At 37.0% G+C, this 20,443-nt stretch overlaps 2 protein-coding genes and 9 non-coding genes across 11 annotated transcripts; 6 read left to right on the top strand and 5 right to left on the bottom strand.

Annotated features, from left to right (window-relative positions):
* Positions 1 to 623: 623 nt before the first annotated feature.
* F26A10.11 lies at positions 624 to 832 on the bottom strand. Its single transcript, NR_071554.1, has one exon. It is a non-coding gene; the product is annotated as an Unclassified non-coding RNA F26A10.11 (non-coding RNA).
* Positions 833 to 1,438: 606 nt separating this feature from the next.
* On the bottom strand, positions 1,439 to 1,549 carry F26A10.20. The gene has a single exon (NR_071553.1). It is a non-coding gene; the product is annotated as an Unclassified non-coding RNA F26A10.20 (non-coding RNA).
* A 1,859-nt stretch (positions 1,550 to 3,408) lies between these two features.
* F26A10.22 lies at positions 3,409 to 3,552 on the top strand. Its single transcript, NR_071552.1, has one exon. It is a non-coding gene; the product is annotated as an Unclassified non-coding RNA F26A10.22 (non-coding RNA).
* Positions 3,553 to 3,936: 384 nt separating this feature from the next.
* On the top strand, positions 3,937 to 4,105 carry F26A10.15. The gene has a single exon (NR_071551.1). It is a non-coding gene; the product is annotated as an Unclassified non-coding RNA F26A10.15 (non-coding RNA).
* A 55-nt stretch (positions 4,106 to 4,160) lies between these two features.
* On the top strand, positions 4,161 to 4,295 carry F26A10.18. Its single transcript, NR_071550.1, has one exon. It is a non-coding gene; the product is annotated as an Unclassified non-coding RNA F26A10.18 (non-coding RNA).
* A 571-nt stretch (positions 4,296 to 4,866) lies between these two features.
* On the top strand, positions 4,867 to 5,078 carry F26A10.9. The gene has a single exon (NR_071549.2). It is a non-coding gene; the product is annotated as an Unclassified non-coding RNA F26A10.9 (non-coding RNA).
* Positions 5,079 to 5,176: 98 nt separating this feature from the next.
* F26A10.13 lies at positions 5,177 to 5,361 on the bottom strand. The gene has a single exon (NR_071548.1). It is a non-coding gene; the product is annotated as an Unclassified non-coding RNA F26A10.13 (non-coding RNA).
* A 688-nt stretch (positions 5,362 to 6,049) lies between these two features.
* On the top strand, positions 6,050 to 12,696 carry F26A10.2 (C2H2-type domain-containing protein). The gene is made up of 9 exons (NM_076889.5): positions 6,050 to 6,193; positions 7,682 to 7,777; positions 7,825 to 8,310; positions 8,386 to 8,541; positions 9,865 to 10,149; positions 10,201 to 10,355; positions 10,402 to 10,808; positions 10,856 to 10,979; positions 11,035 to 12,696. The coding sequence occupies exons 1-9, from the start codon at positions 6,137 to 6,139 to the stop codon at positions 11,129 to 11,131; spliced, it is 1,863 nt and encodes a 620-aa protein (NP_509290.1). The 5' UTR covers positions 6,050 to 6,136; the 3' UTR covers positions 11,132 to 12,696.
* On the bottom strand, positions 7,408 to 7,553 carry F26A10.27. The gene has a single exon (NR_071547.1). It is a non-coding gene; the product is annotated as an Unclassified non-coding RNA F26A10.27 (non-coding RNA).
* F26A10.28 lies at positions 12,587 to 12,677 on the top strand. Its single transcript, NR_102189.1, has one exon. It is a non-coding gene; the product is annotated as a small nucleolar RNA F26A10.28 (small nucleolar RNA).
* A 2,292-nt stretch (positions 12,697 to 14,988) lies between the features above and the next one.
* Positions 14,989 to 15,571, bottom strand: nlp-61 (Neuropeptide-Like Protein). The gene is made up of 2 exons (NM_001356792.4): positions 15,378 to 15,571; positions 14,989 to 15,327 (listed from the first exon to the last, which is right to left on the bottom strand). The coding sequence occupies exons 1-2, from the start codon at positions 15,539 to 15,541 to the stop codon at positions 15,264 to 15,266; spliced, it is 228 nt and encodes a 75-aa protein (NP_001343639.1). The 5' UTR covers positions 15,542 to 15,571; the 3' UTR covers positions 14,989 to 15,263.
* Positions 15,572 to 20,443: the final 4,872 nt, after the last annotated feature.

Below are 20,443 nucleotides of genomic sequence, written 5' to 3'. Positions count from 1 at the left end.
TTTCCGGAAACGGGCGCTACACCACGAGGTCCATCTTTTTCTTCGGGGCTCATTTATTTTCCAGCCGTCAGTCCGAGAAAACATCTGACTCTTCAGTGCTCGCGCTTGCAATCCAAAGCGGAAAGCATCTTGTTTTTGTTGTTGTTTTTGTTGTTATTATCTTCCTCTTATCCATCGTTTTCAAAAATGGTGGAGATGAGAATTCATTACTAACGATAGTGAGTTTAAAGATATCTAAATTTAAGATCTTCAACTAACATTAAAATACAGTATTTCGTTTAAAAAAATCGTCCAACAAACATGTAGGAGGCAACTCTAAAAATAGTTATCTGGACATGTCAGAGTTATGCTGAATAAACACAGAATACCTCCACTGACCCTCTTCTCAAAAACTCAACAGCTATATTTTTTGAAAGCAAAGACTCAGACCGACCGGCGCTTCTTCTCCGTTTGACCATTTCTAAACAAAATCTATAAAATTGAAAGAGTTCGCACATAAAATTTGATGCGTACTCTCCTTCACTCGCCGCTCCATTTTTTTTCACTCCATTCCATTTCTTTTCCAGAGACGGACCCCCCACCCAATTCTTTTCTTTGATATCACCCGTCCATGTAATATTTCCATGTCCACTTTTCACTTGGTATGCACTTTTCACATTCAAAATTTAACCACCTGTTCATGAAAGCACCTTTATGGCCATCAACTGGTAGCAATGAGGTCGCGACCTGGTACCGGACAAAATAAAACAAACAATCACTGAACTTACCAGAAAAAATGAAATTCAGATATACCGATTTAGACCTAGGCTCACAACTGAACAGTGTTTCAACAATTAAGCGAGCATGCTCTAAAAATAATGTCTGAAAACCTGTGTGATTTCAAATGTTGGGTTTAGCGCTTTAAAAACCTGATGTCCAGCAGCCGTCATTTATCGTTGCTTACCAATGTTTGCTCGGCAACGCGCCATTGCCTCTCATCCGTGTTGTTTCGAACGTATCCGTGGCGCACGCCTTCTTCTCCTTCTTCTTTCCGAACTTTTCCTCTCCGTTTCATCATCCCATTTTTTCTTGCTATGCAATTTCATGTGGTTCAAATTATCATATCGCTCATATTCCATTTTATCTTTTTTATGTTAGCTATTGGCTTGCCGTGTGGTGACCAGCCAACTCGTCATTTTTTGTGTTTGCTATACGTTCCAGCTGTTGAACACTCAAACACTCAAGAAAAGTAGGAGAGATATGTGAAAAAACAATGAAAAAAAGATGGTCAGAACTTTCAAACTTCTGAAAGGATGAATCCTTGTTTCTTACTAAAGGTTTGAAAAACTATATTTCAATTTTCTGTGAGAAACCTGTCATGGTTCAAAAAAACCAAAAGTGAACTTAAAAAACTCTGCTCATTGAGAAAAAGCGGGGGAAACCTAGCCAAATGTCCACTATACGAACAGCTGATGCCAAGAAGATATTTGAGAAAACGGGTGCTCACTATGATCAAGCTGCTGGTCAGCAGCTCATCCATCAAAATCTCGTTTTGTTCCTTGAACTTGTTTCGCCCTTCATCCCGTCGTCTTCACCCATTTCCGTGACCGAGTTTGCCAAAACTTACAAGAATACCTTCTTGAGGTGAGCAATGGATTTTGAAGTTTTTAAAATTTCACTACTTATCCCTATTCCTCCATCTTTCGAGCCAGCTCCTGTTCCTTCGACACCAAGTTTTATGATGGTATGGGCGCCAGATGTTGGTGTCTTGGCTGCCGCTTCTCACCGCGTTCATCCGCAGCGTCAAAAAGCCAATTCTCGATTTTTTTGATCACTGATGTTCATTTCATTTCCAATCGGTCAGTTGCGAGAAAAAAAGAGGTTTGATATTATGCAACTTGCGGAACATTGTCAAAAGCATGAGATGATAAAAAACCGGTCAACGCGCGGAATTCGAAGATTTTTTGAGAGAAAATTTTTAGAATTTTTTTTTGTCATTTTGTATTCAATAATGAGAAAATATTAATTTTTTCTAGAAACCAAAATTAAAAAAAGATTAATCTAAACATTTTCAGTATTGAAATTTGAATTTAACACTATGAAAAAATACAATTTTCTCTCAACTAGGTCCTTAAAAATTGTGTCCCTCTTCCATCCAGCCGTTGCGTCACAATTACCGGTCTCTTTTCCGTCAATCGCCAATTTATTCATCTTCTAGTTACGTGGGCACATGAGGGAAGGTTATCTGCGGTCATCTTGATCGATGTTGCGCGATTAGGGTAAGAAGAGGTATGAAGACATCTTACTCTCGACAGAATATGCTGCATGACCTTTTATCAAAATGCGCACATTCTCCGAAAAATGGCCACAGGAGAAGTTATCAGTTGATTCCATCAAACATTTTGCAAAGGGTCAGTAATTTTGTTTGGTAATTGGCAATAATTGCAATAACAATGAGTTTGTTGCATAAGTTAAAAGTGGAGTAGAGCCAGCGGAGAAATAGTTAAAAACCACTCCTATGGTGACAAAACGACTAATTATAATAGTAAAACTATTCAAAGCTGATTTGCTACTTTTTATGGACAGTCAAAAAGTGGTAGTTACTGCGATTTAGCTACTTTTTGAGAGAGCTAACACGAAGGAAAATCTTTTTTTTTTAATTGAAGTTTTCCAAAAAAGTGACAAAAAAGAGAGTTTTCTAAGTTTCAGAAAATAATCTAAAATTAAAAATTTTTTGAATTCTCGTTTCACAAACATCATGTTTCAAACACAATTTTCCCACTGGCACTACTCCCTTTAATGTACCCAAAAAAATTTGAGCATGGGTTGACACCAATTATTGCGATTCGCGTAAATATTTTGACAGACAGTATCAATTTGCGAATGGTAATCTTTTTTTTTGTGAAAATACAAAAATTCAAAAAAACATATTTACCCATGCTCATGCTATAGCTGCTAATATTTCGATTGTGGCTAGTGCTTGCATCATCATCTTCAAACTCCCTTTACTATATTTTCTTTCTCCCATCGTCTCCCAAGGCGCCCCTGATGAAAGGTGCCCAAAGGTAATCAACTGGTTAATAACTTAATGAATGACAGTAGACATCCGCCAGAGCGCGCGGCATAAGATTAACTTATCGTCAGACTTTCCTCGACGCCGCCGCCAACGCCACGATAAGATCTTGGATACCGTAACCCGAGCTTGCCGCATTTTGCCATTGGGAAAACCGCAACATCAAACATAGAATTTCGAACGAAGAGGCCATCACACACGCAGAAACCTTTTGCTTGCATTTCTAAACGAGCGGTCATCTAACGAGAACTGTTAACATTTCTCAGCGCCATCGTCATCACTCATTATCACTAATTTGTCCTGCCGCGTTCAGCCGCCGTGATTCTTGGACGAGGAGTGGAGGAAAGCCAAAATAGGGGGCGAAAATAGCGTCAAAAAACGAGTGAGCGAAGAGGTTTTCCTTGAAACAATATGCCCACACCGTCAGAGATTGGGGTGGCGGGTTTTCGCCTTCTTCTCCCTTCTCCATCGAACCTTCTTATCAATTTTCGAGAAAAAAATATTTCACCTTCGGCAACTTTTTTCCGTGTTCATTTTTGACAGTTCTCGTGCCACGGGGGCATTCTAGGTCATTTCACTGTTTCACTTCCGCCGTGGAAAAGTGAAATTTCCGATGAAAGTTTGTACCACCACTCTCCAAAAAATTCTTGTTCCAGACTTAACAGTTTAACAAATTTGGTGATAGTCATGAGTGATTCCTTCTGAAACGAGACCGCCATCAGAAAAAAGGCGTTGAGAAAGAAGAAGAAACATTGGTTTCAGCCACCTCCTCCTCCCGTCTTCCAATTCATACCAGTTTCTCTTCCCAAACACCGAACACACGTTTTCTCTCCGCTCATTTTTCCTGTTAACATCATCGCATTTTCTTCTAACTTCCATCTGATTTCTCTCTTCAATCACTAAACCACCACCTCTCGATAAGAACGAGGAGGGAGGGGGAGGCGTTTTGGTGGATGCGACGGCGCACGGGACCTTATACTGTATTCTCATAGTGTATCTGCACGAGACACTTGTCTCCTCTATCATTTCCACAGAGAAATTCAAGGGGCCACCCGTCTTCTTTCCCGTCATCATAATCATCACTTTTTATCATTCCCTCAGTGTCTCGTCCTCACATTTCACACACGCCAGCCGAACATCATCATTCAAACTAATTTTCACTTTTTAATTGACAAATCTTCAAACAACTTTCGAAACTGTGAGATGTTTCGCTTTCTCACCATATCACTTGTTTTCGCTGGGGGATTGTTCACAGGCTGCCAAGAATTTTTGAAAACTCTAGGCACCTGAAAATTTATTGTAGGTTCTAGGCAAAACGTCACAAATTCAAAGCAAACTTTTGCAACTTAATAGAAACATTTATGAAACTTTGTGAGAAGCTGTTAGGAAGTTGGACCAACCAACGCAACTGTGAGCGATATTTAGCTTATCTTTTGCTAATAAACTGCAAAAGTCGTCTGAAAAATTCAGGAGCTGGTTTAAAAGCTAAAATTTAAGTTGGTAAGAGGTTGCAAGAGTGTGGTTGGTCCGTTTTGCCGAGTTGTATTCGAAGCTTAATTTTTTCCAATTTCTTGATTTAGCTTTTCCTTTGTCCTATTCCTCATTTCTTCCGGGATCTACTGTCAACTTCTATAAATCAAACCTATGCATCCTAATTACCAGCGCACTAAACGCTAATAATAGCCGATGCCCATACCAAACACAAAAGACGTTTTGAAACTTTTTTGTCGTCTATCCAGTTGAACGAATTGTGCCGCCGATGACCAGATCCCTGCAACGCTCATTGAAAATTATTGGTTAAGCGACAGACGGGCGGGACGGCGCGGCTTCATCGTTCGAGTCGTTCCGGATTTCGGATTTCTGGCTGCGCTCGTCGCCGCCAATCGGTTTTTGCCCTCGGTGGTCGCCGTCCGACGGCGGCATTTTGCCCAGCGGTTCAAGATGATTCCTGGTATATATATACATATTCCTCAAATCAACGACGTTTTGACTTTGGCTTGTCTCACACGCAGTCATGACGGCCCGCGCTCCGCCAAAAAAACAGTTTGCGTAGAAAGAGGTGAAAAGAAATGTAGCCAGATACATTGGGATCCATAATTTCAAATCGGCAATGGCTTTTCGCTACTTTTGTGTTATACCAAAACGAAAAGCTATCCATACGAGTTTTACGGTCTGTTGAAAGTGTGAAATTTGTCGCTATCGGGTCTGTATCCGATTTCATTTGTACTCACGTGCGGCTACCTTTCGGCATCATCGTCCCCCTGCCCCCTTTGCCATCGGTCCGCACTTTTATGACAAACTCGGACCGTCATAGAAATTGTGGGCGGGGCTCACATTGACCAATACGGTTTTTTTTCAACAAACGTCTTCAGTTTTCTTTCGTGCCTCACATACATGCAAAAATGGAACGGATGGTATGTTTGCATGACGCATTCAGTCCATTCTCCTTCCACAGTTTTTCAATTTTTAATTTTCATCCACGCTCTGTTTAGTTTTTCAATTTATTTATAAATTTTCAATTTTTTCACTATCCAAAATGCAACCGTACCTTTTCTCTTCTTCTTTTCTGATTCAACAATTCTCGTTTTCATCTGCAACACTTTTTGCTTGTGCACTTTTGTCTACTGATTAGAGCACGTTCTGGCGGTATATTCTTCTAGTGGTCACTTCGAAATTCTCCCCCTCATAGGGTGTGCTTTTGCCTTATCATTGAACCTGGAACATACGAGATAGGTGGACAGACATTTGAAACCCATATTGTTGATTTTCAACTGGTCATTTCTTGCATTTCCTTTTTCTTTCAAAAATTGAGTTTTTCTAAATTTTTCATTTTTCCTTATTATCCACGTCAGAAACTCATCTCGCCCACAAATTACTCAAACTCCTCCATTTCGGTCACTTATTCGTCATTTTCTTTTAACCCTTTTTTGATTTGTATTTTCTCTCTTTTTTCGTCACGTCTTTTGCTGTAGATGTTCTTAAATGTTTTTTTTGCAGGCCACACCCACTCCTCTATGCAAAATTGCAATGGATGACTATATCAGCTACAATAACTTTTACCAACAGTCTATACCCAGTTCCGAGATGTACCCGACGCCCCCTATTGGCATAGAGGACCCGATGGGCATTCAACAGAAAGCGGTAAGTCACAAGGGGGGACTCTTTTTTACAGATTTGCAATTTGTAGCTCAGAGCGAAATAAGAAAATTTTTGAAGAGGGAAAGAGAGCTTGTATAGTCATAAATCCATCATCCTTCAATGAAACTGACACTTACACTGATATTAAAGAAAATCGTCATTTTTTGATTTAAATTCTCAACAAAAAAAGACCACGAGATTTGTGACGTGAGACTAATGGACCTTTCCTTCTTTTTGCGTTCATTTTCTATTTCTGAACGTATACCTACACCTGAACTTGAACCTGAACCCTTGTTTCACCAAAATATGGATCCATTTCTCTGGGCGCTTTTAACTGTAGGTTTTAAAATAAAATTTTCAAAACATTGATATAGATAATAAGAGCCGACCAATATTTTTGTTGACAAATAGGGCGGAACACTGAAATTTAAAAATAACCAACGGCTAGACAAGGCACACGTTGAGCTTATGGGCAAACCGAGTTGGAGCATATTATTGTTTTTGAGTATTCTGCAGACAAGCGGTTGTTTACTTTAGAGTTCGGTGGTCACCTTATCGCTTATTATTGTTTTTCTTTATTTCATAACAAGCTAGCACGACTCGCCATAAGAACAACCAGAAATAGGTTTGCTTCTCTCAATCAACTAGTTACCAAATACGTGTCACACGCAAAATACACTTTCTTCCTGACCCTCCATCTCTCAACGACCGCGTAATCAGTGATTGACGCGCCAACGCGTTGCTCCATTCCGCTCCGCAACGAAACGCGTTTGTCACTTCACTACGTCACATGGGTCATTTGAAGGGATGGGGCGTCAGGTGGAATAGAAAAATAAGTGCAGAAGAGAAATTTGAGAGGAGCATACGAGTGGTCACTGAAAGTTTTTCAAAGTCCCGTGCAATTCTTGTAAACAACACATATAAACGTTGACTATACACCTATGACAACTTGCTTTGAAATAGAAAAGAGAGAAGGGACCTCCCAAAAAATATTTTTAATAGAAACTGAGAGAGTTTGCATAATAATACTTTTGCTGTTGAGATTTATGAAAATAGAATATGGTAAACAATTAGACAATTTTGTAAACTAGAAAATACATTTCTTTACATTTGAAAAGTAGTTAATAATTTTGAAAGACCACATTAATTTTGAATTTTATAAAACTTGAATTTACCGTATTTTTATTATTAAACTTTTCCGCTCCACTTTGAATCATAATATCTCGGTTTACTTTGGCTTTATCAAAAATTGTCAACCAATAAAACACGTGAAATTTGTTTTTCTATATTTTAACAGTTAACAACTTTCGATAAAACTCAACACAACCGTGATACCAACAGTCAAAATAAAACAACGGGGTGCAAGTCTACTAGGTAAAATACTGTACAATAATCTAGACGGTAGAGTACATCCATGAATAACCAACAAACATAAGCATTTCAATAAATATCAGATTTAACAAAAATAACTAATATATAATGCGTTTTTAGAACGAACCGCCTCCGCCACCGCCAATTGTGATTTGCCCGACGGAAGTAGATCACATCAATGTTACATTGGAGAAGAATCAACAATGCGAGTGCAAGGTTAGTCTTAGTTTCAGATCTATTAAATTTAGTAACTAACTTTACAGGATTGCGGAAAACTATTCAATTCGGTTTGGTACCTAAAGCAGCATGCAGTGAAACATTCTAATGACAGACCATTCAAGTGTAAATTTTGTTTCAAAACTTACAAATTTCGATCAAATCTCTATCAACACAAATGTCCCGAGCGTCAGAAGTCGCAACTTCGACGACGTGGAGGCAACGTGATAAGCTCATCGAAGAGAAGCGACACTCAGATCATTAAAACCAGCAAGATTGAGACGACAATCATGCAAGAAGAGCCTCAGATCAACTACAATATGCCACTCCAGAACTGTTTCTCTGAGACGGAAGATAATGATGCTCCAATAACTTATGGAATTGTTATTCAGAACATTGACCAAACACAGATGCAACAACAGATGCAGCCGCCACAGCCGAGCCAGGCAGTTCCACAGCACCAACAACAGCTTCAGAACCAGGATATGCAGCAGGTCCAGCCACAACAGCAGGCACCTTCATCAATGCAGAATGTAGGGAAATTTGACTTTAGCGCTAATCAACTTCAATGTAGTTTTGTCGTAGTCTCATCTTTATTATAATTTCAGTTTCAAAATTTTCAAATGCAACTTCCACCAGTTGTCGATCCATTGATGAACGACATGGAGAATACGTTCGACAAGCAAGCAGATTTCGATAGTGTACGTGGTCAACAGCTACCATCGCAACAAATTGAAGACTACGTTGAAAAAAATAAACAGAAGGTTAGGGTCACGCGGCGACGATAATTTCACCTTCACACCTAGGTTGCGCTTGCTGGTGGAACCTGGGCCCCGTGTAGCACTTGTCCTAAAAGAAACTCTGAAAACTCAAATGATTTTTTTCTGTGTAACTAGCACCCCATATGTGTCCGTCATATGTGCAACTGTACACTGTGTTGATCTGTGTGTCCCCTTTCAATACAAAAATTGCACTGAAACTTCGATTTTGATTATTTCTGATCGAAAACTGTTTCGCTCGTTCCCTTTTTCCCGATGACACGGTTTCGTTCCAAGCAGCACCGGTTCACACGTATTGTTTGCCCCGGTTTTGGAAATGGAAAACTAAAAATTGGGAAATACAACGCAATTCAATGTCTATTGGACATGACTGGCGTCGTAGTACAAATGGCCTGTCTGTATCCTAACACGTCATGTTTTGGAACGAACTCCGAGTTTTGGGCGATGAAAAAGGGAAGGAAGGCATGTTTCGGATGAGTCACACAATCAGGACACTCCACCGACAAAATGCCTCACAGCACCTGTGTCGGGAACATGTTTCTGAGTTGCTCATAGTTGGAGGGGGGACACATATTCATCACTTGGTGGCGACTGGCACACTGACCCAGAGAGCGGCATTTCCTTTTGAGTAATGAAACTTAGCACAAAATTGGCACTCGAAAAGTGTGTTGAGTAGTTTTACAAAATTAGCTTAAAGGGGCTTGCACAGTACATACTTGCAAATTATGAAGAGTTATAATACTTCGTACTATAATACTGATTTAGTGCATAATAACACAGCAACCACCGCCCGGTTATTCTAATTGATAAAAAATTGTCTAAAAGTTGAAAATTGCCGGAATGAATATTTTGATAATTTGTCGATTTTTATGGTAATTTTCTACTTCTGACATTTTTGATCAATTTTTCAATTGTTCCGATTAAAAGAAAATGTTTTCTTATACATCAAATATTTTTAGATTTTTTACCACTTAATCTAAATGCAACAGTTTAGGAGCACACGCCACTCTGGCTCAATTTGTAGAACACACCCCCGATTCAATATAATATATAGTTGTGGGATACAATATAGAAAATAAGAACGATATATAGCGAAATGCTTGAAATGAAATTTTCATTAGCCGGAAAAAATATACATTCACTAATGGTTACGTAGCACCGTGGTTTACGCAATGCAATTCAAGTTTTCAAAAATTATTAACTAACCCCGATAACAATATGCTTACCTGCTTTTTTGTCTTGTCTAACCATATCACTCACAAAACTGATTTTTAGACTAGTTTTTTCAATTTTCACGCCTTTTTTCAGCTCTTCTCTTGCCGTAAATGTCGTGTATTTCTACCAACCGAGGAGGCTTACATGAGACACGCCGCCTCGCACAACGGAGAAGATCTATTTCCATACAAATGCTCCAATTGCCGTCAAGCATTCGATAATAAGAAGGAGCTGATGAGACATACACAGACTCATACAATGGATGGTGGTATCTTCCGATGTTTCGAGTGCTGCGGGCAGTTTAAGAGCCAAATAGCTCTGCGCCGTCACAAGGATCAATGCCGCCCGTGTTTTGTACCACCCACTCAGAACAACATTGTAAGTAGACGATACGATTTTAACATGTGATTTTAGGTGAAAAAATTTCAGATGGTGTCTGTACACTCGCCGTTCGATCCGTTCTCGTTTATTCCTGACGACAATCTGTTTCTCCCCGTGTGTGACGAGTTGGCCAGAGCTGGAACTGACAGTGGAGTCGGAAGTGAAGGATCGCCAAATAGCATGTCACAAGCTTCACCAGAAAGGTAATACTTTAACAGGAAATTCCAGAAGTGATTTTTATTTTATTAGAAATGCAATGGACGAGTCGTTCAGTTTCTTGAATGGAAAGAAAAAAGACAAAGAAGATGATGAAGATTCTGGATTCCGATCACGTCTGAACTCAGTTACTCATTCCTGCTCTCCAGATTCATTTTCTGATTCTCATTGTGACTCCCCACCAAGAAAACTTTCCGGTGGAGGCGGACTTGGATCATCATCGTTTCTCGGGGGATACGGAACTGGTCCGGCTTATGGCCAACAGATGATCTACGACAAAAGCTTGGATGACATTGAATGTGATAGTTATGGAATGTTCAATGATGCCCCAGCTATGTACAAGCAGCAAATAATTTCACTCCAAAACAAAGAGTTCCGAGGACATGGGATTACGATAGCTCCATTGGTTCAGTATCACATGCAGCCAATGTCAATGAAAGGTAGAATAAAGACTAGTCTTTAACGTTAATAAAGTGAAAAATTTCAGATTTTTCAAGTCAAACCTCTTCGTCTCAAATAGTAGTTTCATCATCAGAGTGTTTTGACAATGACAATCGCTCATGGAAGAATTATGGCTATGACATGCCACCAATAAAAACTTCTGAAGTGAAGTGAGTTAGCGTTTTCAGTGTTTTAGTCCAAGTTACTAATTTGCTGAACTTTCAGAGAGCTGGCTGCCGTTTTGATGACGATCTACCTATGTCATGCTGCAGATCAAGTTGCTGACCTGCTCTCAACAATGGCAGCTCTCTCCATTCAGTAATCACTGAATCACGTTGTCCACATTTTTTGGACTCCCATCAATTACTCCCATAATAATTTATCGTCAACAATGCAAAAATAGCACCATCCTACAAATACACAGAAGTTTATTCAATTCCCCATCCAAGTTGATCTTGGCACAAATATCCCACTACCTTTTCAAAAGTCTTTCACAAATACCGGCCGTTGAGAAATCAAAACGGAACCTGGTCGTAGTTCATCTAGCGATTGCTTTCATTGTATTTTCTTAACGTCTTCAACCTCCGAGTCCCGAATAGTTATTGTTTGTCTCATTATCCCAAATGTCTTTCACAAAAATCATGCATCCTAGTGATCTTTGAATATGTTTCCTTCCTAAAAGCCACACAAGTTCTTTCACGTTACTACCCCCGTTAATCTCAAACAATGCTAGTTCAGTCTTCTTGGGCTAGCAATACCATTGTCTTTCAGTCTTACATTGTGAATTTTTTATATTTTTTGCCAAATATCACAAATTATTTAGCAAGAAATCAATCTCATCTATAATTCTATTGTGATTACAAATCGCTCCCCGTCCATTTTCTCGAACCCAAACCCGAATTCAAAATCCCGCTTGAGAACTATCGTGATTCTTTTCATTTTGTCATTTTGTTATTTTTCCATTCGGTGACTTTAATGTTGGTTTTCAAGACAACTTCATCTGAACATGTGTTCCACGAAAAAGTTTTCTTGAAAATCGTTAATAATCGTAATTCTCCACATACGCCAACATATTGATCTCAAATGGGCAAACCCCCATTTAAGCAAACCAAATAATCTTTAAACATTTCTTGCTACTTCTTTCCTCGAATCCTTCTCTCCTCACCAAAGCTTTCTTAAACCATTTATGATCTATTCCAGATGCCTATCAGCAGTTACATTTTGATATTAAGTCTCAATATCCTTTTCATTTAATTTAATACTTAATTTTGACACAAACGATGTCCCCCTCAGCCTCCTTTTCCTCGTATTGTATTATGCTCCGGTACTTCATGACCTACGTCTCCCACTGCATGACCCTTCATTATTACAGTACCACTGTCTTTTTTACTCCAAAATCTCTCGTGTTTACTCCTTAGTCGGCGTCTTTCATTATCGTGTACCTAATCTCATTCTCTCTCTCCCTCTCTCTCTCTCCCAATTTTTCGCTCTGATCATTATTTATATTATATTTTATTTGTAAGTATATCACCAATCAATCTCCATCAGTTTTATTTGTACTCTCCACTATATTTTATTATAATTTTAATCTCGCCCAATTGTCTTTCGGTTTTCCTAGGGAAAACACGATGCTAATTTGCACGTTCTGTTTCTCTCTAAACACAGTCACAAATTTCTGCCTGCAAAATGTATTTTTCCATGTAAAGTACTCTTTCCGTCAAAAGTTGTATTTTTGAAAATAATATAGATATGCCAGAAAACTTTTGAACAACTCTGTCCATCTCAATTGTTTAATGTTTCCATTTCATTCTATTCGTTTGTTTTCTTTTTCTTTGCCATCTGAAAATACAATGCACAGATTTGTTAAATAAATATTTATGGGAAAAAGTTTTAAAAATTCGCTCGTTATCAAAATATGAGTTTACACTGAAAAAATGTTATGTGTCATAATAATAATGAACTGGACCAGGAAGTTGCAAAAATAAAAAACAAAGAACAGAAAGCTGGTTTTTCTAGTTCTCCATTTCTAAAAAATGCATTTCCAGTTGATGACTACTCAGTAGACTTTTATGACTTTTTCAGACCACGAACATCAGGTGATACTGATTTTTTTAAATTTTGTGTAAACTACATAAATCATGGTTTTCATGTGAGCCGGAAGTTCGACAAAATAACACATTATGAATTGAGCGGTTAATAATTTTGCTCTCAAATCTATTGGATGTTCACCTGCCGAGTACCACACAAAATACGTGAATGAAAAAAAATTAAATGAAAAATTTGTTGAATCAATTAACTGCAAAACATATATGTGTGTCAAACGTTTTGTGTGTCAAACAGAAGAATCTGATCTCAAATCATTTTTGCATTTTTGCATGAAAATATAACTGAGAAACTTTGCGAGTATCTTTTTATAGTAAATTTCGAACTTCTCGTAAAATTCGAAAAAAATGATACCATAAGAATTGTTTGTTCGTAAAAACCCTATACCTTTGATCATTTTTTTCGCAAAAAAATTGCGGGAAAGTGGCGAAAATCCATGAAAGTCAACACTGTCTAGTTTTGTACTGTGTTTAAATTTTTTGAACATTATGTGTATAACAGAAGTAGCGATATGAAGCACTTTGCAAACGGTAAAGAGCCATGTTAATACGTGTCTTTAATTTAAGAAAAGTTTTGTATTTTTGATGTCGAATTCCTGCCAGTTATTTTTTTGCTATTAGGAACGTCTCTAGTTATAATATAATTGTACATCAGGCTTTTTAACAATTGTAAAACTATGTATATTGGTTCCTAATATTTTTCAAAGTTATTGAACTATGATGCACTATTTCAGCCGGCACCCAACAATTTTCTATCATTTCCTGGGTACACATAAAAAAAATAACAACGATGAGACTCAGACCTGGTTTTTTTTATTGAAGATCTGGGTGCGAACTTTTGAGCCAGATATGCTTCTTAAAAAGTCTTTGAATCAGATCCAAATCACGATTATTTTAAGACCAGATTTCGATTTCCATAGAGTTAGCATTAGTTTTCCAGACGAGTTTAAGCTTCTTTAACATCATGAAAAACGACCTTAAAATACTTGTGTTTTGTGAGCATTAGCAGACAAGAAAGGGCGCTTAAAACACCTGTGTCTGTGTAAATTTCGTATTATTGAGCAACTGTGTCAACTTGACATATTCGAGTGTTTCCATGTCAGTTTATGAAACACCGACGTCAAATAACAAAATCGTCAGAATGATGCGATAGGATATGAAGCGGGACGTTTATGTGAAACTATTGGTTTCCTTCTTTATTTTTTGACATATGAGCTGGACGAAGTTGAAAGAAAATGACATCAAGGGTCTGATAGTTTTTCGCTGGGTGTCTAATTATCCCATTATAAGTCGACTTCCTTTTGTCCGTGCCAACTTGAACGTGCATATCTATGATGACGTGGGAAACACTAAAAGACGTAGACAAACACATCTGCTTCCGAGATGATAGAGGAAGAAAAAAAATGAGTAACAAAAAAGTTTCCGGCCCTGCTCGCGCGCTTCATTTTCATTGTTGTTGTTGTTATACGATTCTATTATATTCATTGTGCCGTCAGAATGAAGACGTCGCAAAAAAGCAACGCAGAACACGTGAGTACATATTTGGAGCAAAATCTTCGTCTTCCGTGTCATACAAGTGTACTAGTAGGAATTATTACACGACATCTCTTCACATAATCAACGCGTTCGGTCATGTGGAAACTGTATACTGATTAAGATTTTCTGCGTTCAGTCAAGGTTTTCACCGAGTAGCCACTATAAACCGAGGTGACTACTGCTAATGCAGAAGAATAGTAAGAATAATTTAAAATTCTGAATTCCGACCAAGACGCAAACGCTATATTAAAAGTAGAAAGTGAAGTCAGGAAGCTCAAGTGTTTTTAGAATCTCTTGAAATTTGATTAAAAATGTGCTAGTCTTTGAGTGGACATATACACATTTGAACGTTTATATTTTAAATAAAAGTCACTAAAATAAGAACAATGCTCACTAACGGGTAGTGAAACATTTTGCTGTAAGACGTTATTCGAAATTCAGGTCTTCGACTTCGAAACCATCGTTTCACTGAAAACCTTTGTAAGTATTTCGTAATAAGTCCTTCTTTTAAGAATTTTCTTATTAATTGAATGAATCATCTACAAGGAGGACTCTTCATTCATTTAAACACACACAAATAAAGCAACGTCTGGAAAATGGGACAATGAGACAGATTTGGGACGAAAAACTGGTGGACAAATATTTTGTTTCGCCTCTTTGGAATATGGAAAACACGGAATTAGCAGGTCGAAAATTGGAGGGAATTGTTTCACTAAGAATGCGGTTGATCGAGTTGGATGACTGACGGTGCATGACATCGAGTTGGAGCAAAAATACAGAGAGTTGAACTTTGTGAAATATTCACACCAATTTTTATCAGTAATCCCACAAGAACCTTGAAGGTGGAAGATCTTGACCTCCACCGTTTCTTTTGAAGAATCTGGAAATAACACTAATTGCGACTGAATATTATATTGCTGAGTCAATTACCTGATGCTTGGTTCGCGGCGAGACCACTTCTTTTCCATTCCATAGAATGGCATGACGTACGACCTAACGTCATCTGAAGCTCCAACATCTGCTCCAGTGGAAAGTGCTGCGAATGCGTTGGCAATGAGGATGAAGGCAAGAAGAGTTGCAATCCAGTGGCTCATTGTAGAAAATGTACGAGAGGAGACGATTACCTGAAATGGAAGAGTACAAATTATTGGAAAATAATTGAAGAATTTTGAGAAACAAGAATTTAAAATAACTACGCCAGGAGGAATTTTCCTACAGACATTATTACACAAATCGGTCTAAATTCTCAAAGAGATAAAAAAAATACATTTGAATAACAACTCATTAATATAAATGCTTGACATTTCTTGAATATACACGATAGACCTAGAAACAGAAATCTGCTGGAAGTTAGAAATGAGGCTAATAGAAATTTCTGAGCTTTCAACTTTTATACAAGTACGTGATCTCAAAGAAGTATAAGGGAACATAGACGAATCGAGAGAATGCTGTCTTAGTCAATGGATCCTCTCATATTCTGTCAGGGCGAATTATGCTCAACGGTGACCGCTATTAAAAATGTCGTAGAGTACACAAGAAAACAATTACAGATTAAGCAACATAACTGAAAATCATTCATATGCTAACATCAATGCCGAAATGTGAGCGTGAAGGCGTGGCTGTACACCAAATAAATACTGATCTGCTTCACCAAGATGCCATTCTAACAATGGGGGCGTGGCGTTTGAGGGGGTTGGTTGAGGGGTCTTGGGGAGCAGCTAGCAGCACCAGCGAAGTCGTCGGCAGATGAAAACTATAGGCAGAAAACGAAGACAGGTGAAAAAATTGGAAAATTAATATCGACTATTTGCCAGTATTACCGCTCAAACTTTGGAGAACAGAATTTCGGAGAAATTTAGATGTTTAACATGTACAACCGCCGCGACGGCATCGAACTGCAAATTATTGGAGTATAAGTGTAAACAGTGGGTTGTATGTCTCAGTGGACATTCTCCAGAGAGCTTTCGTCACAAGAATCATAAAATATGTATAACTGTATTAATCTATTTTTGTAATAAACACGTGTGCGCTGTTATATAGCGTTCTAAATAACGTCCCAAAAAATGAAAAATGAAAATTAACTGCTCCTCCTCATCCAGTCGAGGAACAACGACAAAGTTAGAATTTTAAATGGGAAAATTGGTTCAGGGGTAGATCCTCCACCTACACTTTTGTCGAATGTGGAAGTAATAAATGCTCAACTGTTTGAAGCGTAACATAACGTGATGTCATGAAGTCAAAAGGGCGCACACCCATATTGTTTTTCCGTCACTTCATTTTACATTTAACTTTTGAATTTGTCATTTCCTGAAATTGACTTTCTATAGATGAACAAAACTGTGCACTGAATTTTTAAGAAGTTCTCCAAGATGAGCCAGATTTAAACAGATTTTTCGTTCACGACTTCCTACTCTGATCCAAAAAAAATATTCGGATGCTGTCTCGAAGTAGCTAGTATCTAAAACAACAGCATAGATCTGCTTCATTGGTTAATGCGTGGGAAATCAGAAGTCTGAGGCTAACAAAAATTAAGCTGGAAATGAAATGACGCATCGCGGTGACCATATTTGCCTAATCTAGAGATAAAATGAAGGTTTACAGCTTTGAAGACTAGTAAGCTCATTACTTTTTTCTACATTTCAAAATATTTTGATAAGATTCATCATAATATCAGATAAAATTTGAGTTTTTATCATTTTCTATTCTATTATGCTCAGAAGGTATAAATGAAAACAAAAGAACGCCAGGTAGAATTGAATCTAATCTTTTGCTGCCACCGCCCTCTACATCAAATTTTCGTCTTCGTCATTCTTTTATGTTTGTCTTGACTTCTGTTTCATCTGTTTGACATCACTGGTCGAGATTTTTGAAGCTTTTGAAGTCACAACATCTGAAACACGTTCGGCCTTATCAGAATGGGATGTCAGCGGGAAACGAATAAACAGAAGTGAGTTTAATGCACTTGGTCTTCTCGCAGAACAAACTCAATTCAATAAAGGACTTTTACGCATATGACAACAACGATTATTTTCGAAAATTGGTTATTTGGAAAACGGCAATTTTATGGCGATGAAAGATGATTGGTCGCTGCTCATTAATTTTGTCAGGGCTTCTGAGTTCGCTTTTTTCCGCACAATTAAAAAATTTATCTTCTTCTCTCCTTTTTCATTTCCAAAGTCGACTGTTTTTCACTGAAACTTGAGCCCACTAAAATAAATGGAAACTTCGTTCAATTCATCTCAAAATAGAGTAATGAATCACGGAATCGTGCGAAGAAGTCACGGGAAGGAAGAAGTGGTTGAAATAAGTAAAAGTAAGATTGACGCATTCACGGCCAAATAAGATTCTGCATCTTCTTTTCCGTAAAATTAACTTTTTTAGCACAAGCGGACAGCACATCAGAGCCTATTGTTTTTCGCACTTTTTCTAAATTTCAAGAAGAATAGAGAATAGAAAAAAAGAAAATTCTAGGCACAACAACACGTGGAGAGAGGGTTTATCAGACGCGATGAATTGTGGTTAAGATACATTTTCTATCAATGGAGTTGACGAGACGTTAGAAATTTGAAAATATATTGAATCTTGCTTAAGTCTAGACATCAGTGATCTGATTCTGGGGAAAATTTGAAAATTATAAGGAAAAATCAAACAAGAACTGATTTGGGCCGAACTTTGAAAATTTTGAAATATTATTAAAGATGGAGTAGCGCCAATTTTAAATCTGCATTAAAACATGTCCAATAATCAAATATAAATAGCAAATAAATTCGAGAAAATTTCAAAGTTTCATTTTTTTTTTGAAAATTGGAAACATTTCAATTGTTGTTACTTTTTTAAAGTCGTCTATTAAACCAATTTTTCTACGAATTCTATGGTTCATTTATATATTAATCTTCAAACATTATAGATATTAAATCGTGCGACAGGGCTATAGTTTTCTCAAAAAAGGGCAAAAACTCAGCAATTGCCAATTTTGACTTTTAATAATTTTTTTAATGTTGAAAATTTTTAGAAAAGTTTTAATATAAGATTCGGTCATCTTGATACTAGGAATTAGCCAGAAATCAGCATATCAGCAAATCAACTACGTCGCAGAATTGGATTTGCAAGGAGCAAAGAGAATTTGATTTATTCGAAGCATTTTCTCAGTTTTAATCTAACAATACGAATTAGACATTTCTTCTTTGAAATTAAGCACAAAAAAGTAGAACATGTCACAAGCTAGCTTCTATGAATTGACTTGTCTCTAGAAAGCTGCTCAGCATTAATAAACTTCTATTTTTAATCATAAACAATAGAAATTCCTAGTGTTCTAATTTTAGATCTAATTTAATTTTAACATTTCTGAGCTGGTCGCCTACGAAATTCAGTTTGTGTGTGACCTCACAAAGTTACAGGTGAAACCTGACGTACATATGCAAATTGATAATGTTGTATAACATTAAACTCGGCGGAAGGATTTAAGTTTTTATTTCGAAAAATCAAAGTTTGTCAACTTTTAAATAAATTATGGTATTTTTAATTTTTAATGAGTGATCTTTAGCCGTTCATGTCGGGATTGAGGAACTGAAATATTGAGGCAAGTCAAAACCACTCTGCTCAATGTTGAACCATATGTTAATCTTCTCTAATACAAGAAGAACGGCTACTTGAATATTAAAAAAAAATAGATTAATAAGGATTAGTTATTTTGTTATTTCCGAAGACTTGTTTGAATTGTGGAAGAATATTTGTACTACACAAAATAAAAACTTTTATTTTTATAAGTCTGGATTAGTGAACTAAAATCATTAGTTTAATATGATTATACAAGTGTGGTGACTACTAACATTATGAGTTTTTGAGACAGAATTAGAAAAAATAAAAATTTGAACTTTTTGGAGTTGTAGGTGGCAGTGTGGCAACGACGGCTAAGTTCAAACAGATCTGTCATTTATCATTTCTTTTTGTTGCTGCTTTGCGGCTTAAAAAAAAATGAATGCGAATTTTTTGAACGGCGGAGCGATCACTGGGGCATTGAAAATTGGAAATAGAAGAACGCCTATGCGAAATGAAATAATATCAAACCAGAAATCTAATATATGGTTTTTTCTATTAGGATTCCACGTTGTTTTGATAACAGCTTTTCATTCTTTTTTTGCATTGAAGGATTTCTTAGCATTGAAAGGAAGTCAAAACGAATCATAAATAGGAAATCTTATGTTTTGATTGTAATTGTATTATGTTGTTTAATGAATCACAACTGAATATCTCTTGATTTATGCTTTTAGAGACCACTCTGATTCTACAAGATTCTACAACAAAAAACACGTATTTTTCCAGATACGACTATTCTTTCGAACGGCATATCCGTCCGATGATAAATAATTGAATTCAAATAATGTGTCGGACACTAGTTTGTGAGCAGTCTCGATAGTAAAATGAACACGTGTACTTTGAAATTTATTTAAATGGTACTCGACCAAAATTGTTAAAATTTCAATTCAGATTTTTTAAATTTGGGTGTCCCATATGAAAAAAACACAATTTTCAAAAAATTGCTGAAATCTATGAGCTGTAACCTAAAAATTGGAAAGTTCACTAGTTTTTTGAAAATAAACTGCTTAATTGACGTTAAAAACACATTTTCGAAACAACTTCGAAAATAAACACAATGAAGAAAACTCGTTGAAAAACGAAAATCAGCACCCGCCAAAGATTTAAATTTCGTAAATATACACAGATCTCGTAAATTGTCAAATGGCGTATTTGGGGCAAAAATTCGGCGTTTGAAAAATCTCATGGGTGCACAAATGAAAATCACAATTTCAAGTTGAAATATGAAATCAGGAAATTTTCGTTTGAATTTTCACATAGATATTTTGTGTCAGGAGAAAATTTGGGATCATTTAAAAATATTTTCTAGATTTCGGTATTTCTATAACATTATTTATTCCACGATGATACTTAGATTCTATTACGTATTAACATTATCAAAATCATAAACAATAAAGATT

Source organism: Caenorhabditis elegans, chromosome X, assembly GCF_000002985.6.
Source record: "Caenorhabditis elegans chromosome X".
Lineage (NCBI taxonomy): Eukaryota > Metazoa > Nematoda > Chromadorea > Rhabditida > Rhabditidae > Caenorhabditis > Caenorhabditis elegans.
The sequence above is the reverse complement of the archived record's forward strand: the minus strand, read 5'-3'. Positions and strand labels throughout refer to the sequence as shown.

Excerpts from the sequence above, each read along its gene's own strand:
- F26A10.2 (NM_076889.5), top strand. The coding sequence starts at position 6,137 with ATGTACCCGACGCCCCCTATTGGCATAGAGGACCCGATGGGCATTCAA. Across the intron at positions 10,150-10,200 it reads CACCCACTCAGAACAACATT|ATGGTGTCTGTACACTCGCC; the intron begins GTAAGTAGACGA and ends AAAAAATTTCAG. Across the intron at positions 10,809-10,855 it reads GCAGCCAATGTCAATGAAAG|ATTTTTCAAGTCAAACCTCT; the intron begins GTAGAATAAAGA and ends GAAAAATTTCAG.
- nlp-61 (NM_001356792.4), bottom strand. The coding sequence starts at position 15,541 with ATGAGCCACTGGATTGCAACTCTTCTTGCCTTCATCCTCATTGCCAAC. Across the intron at positions 15,328-15,377 it reads CGCCGCGAACCAAGCATCAG|ATTCTTCAAAAGAAACGGTG; the intron begins GTAATTGACTCA and ends TGTTATTTCCAG.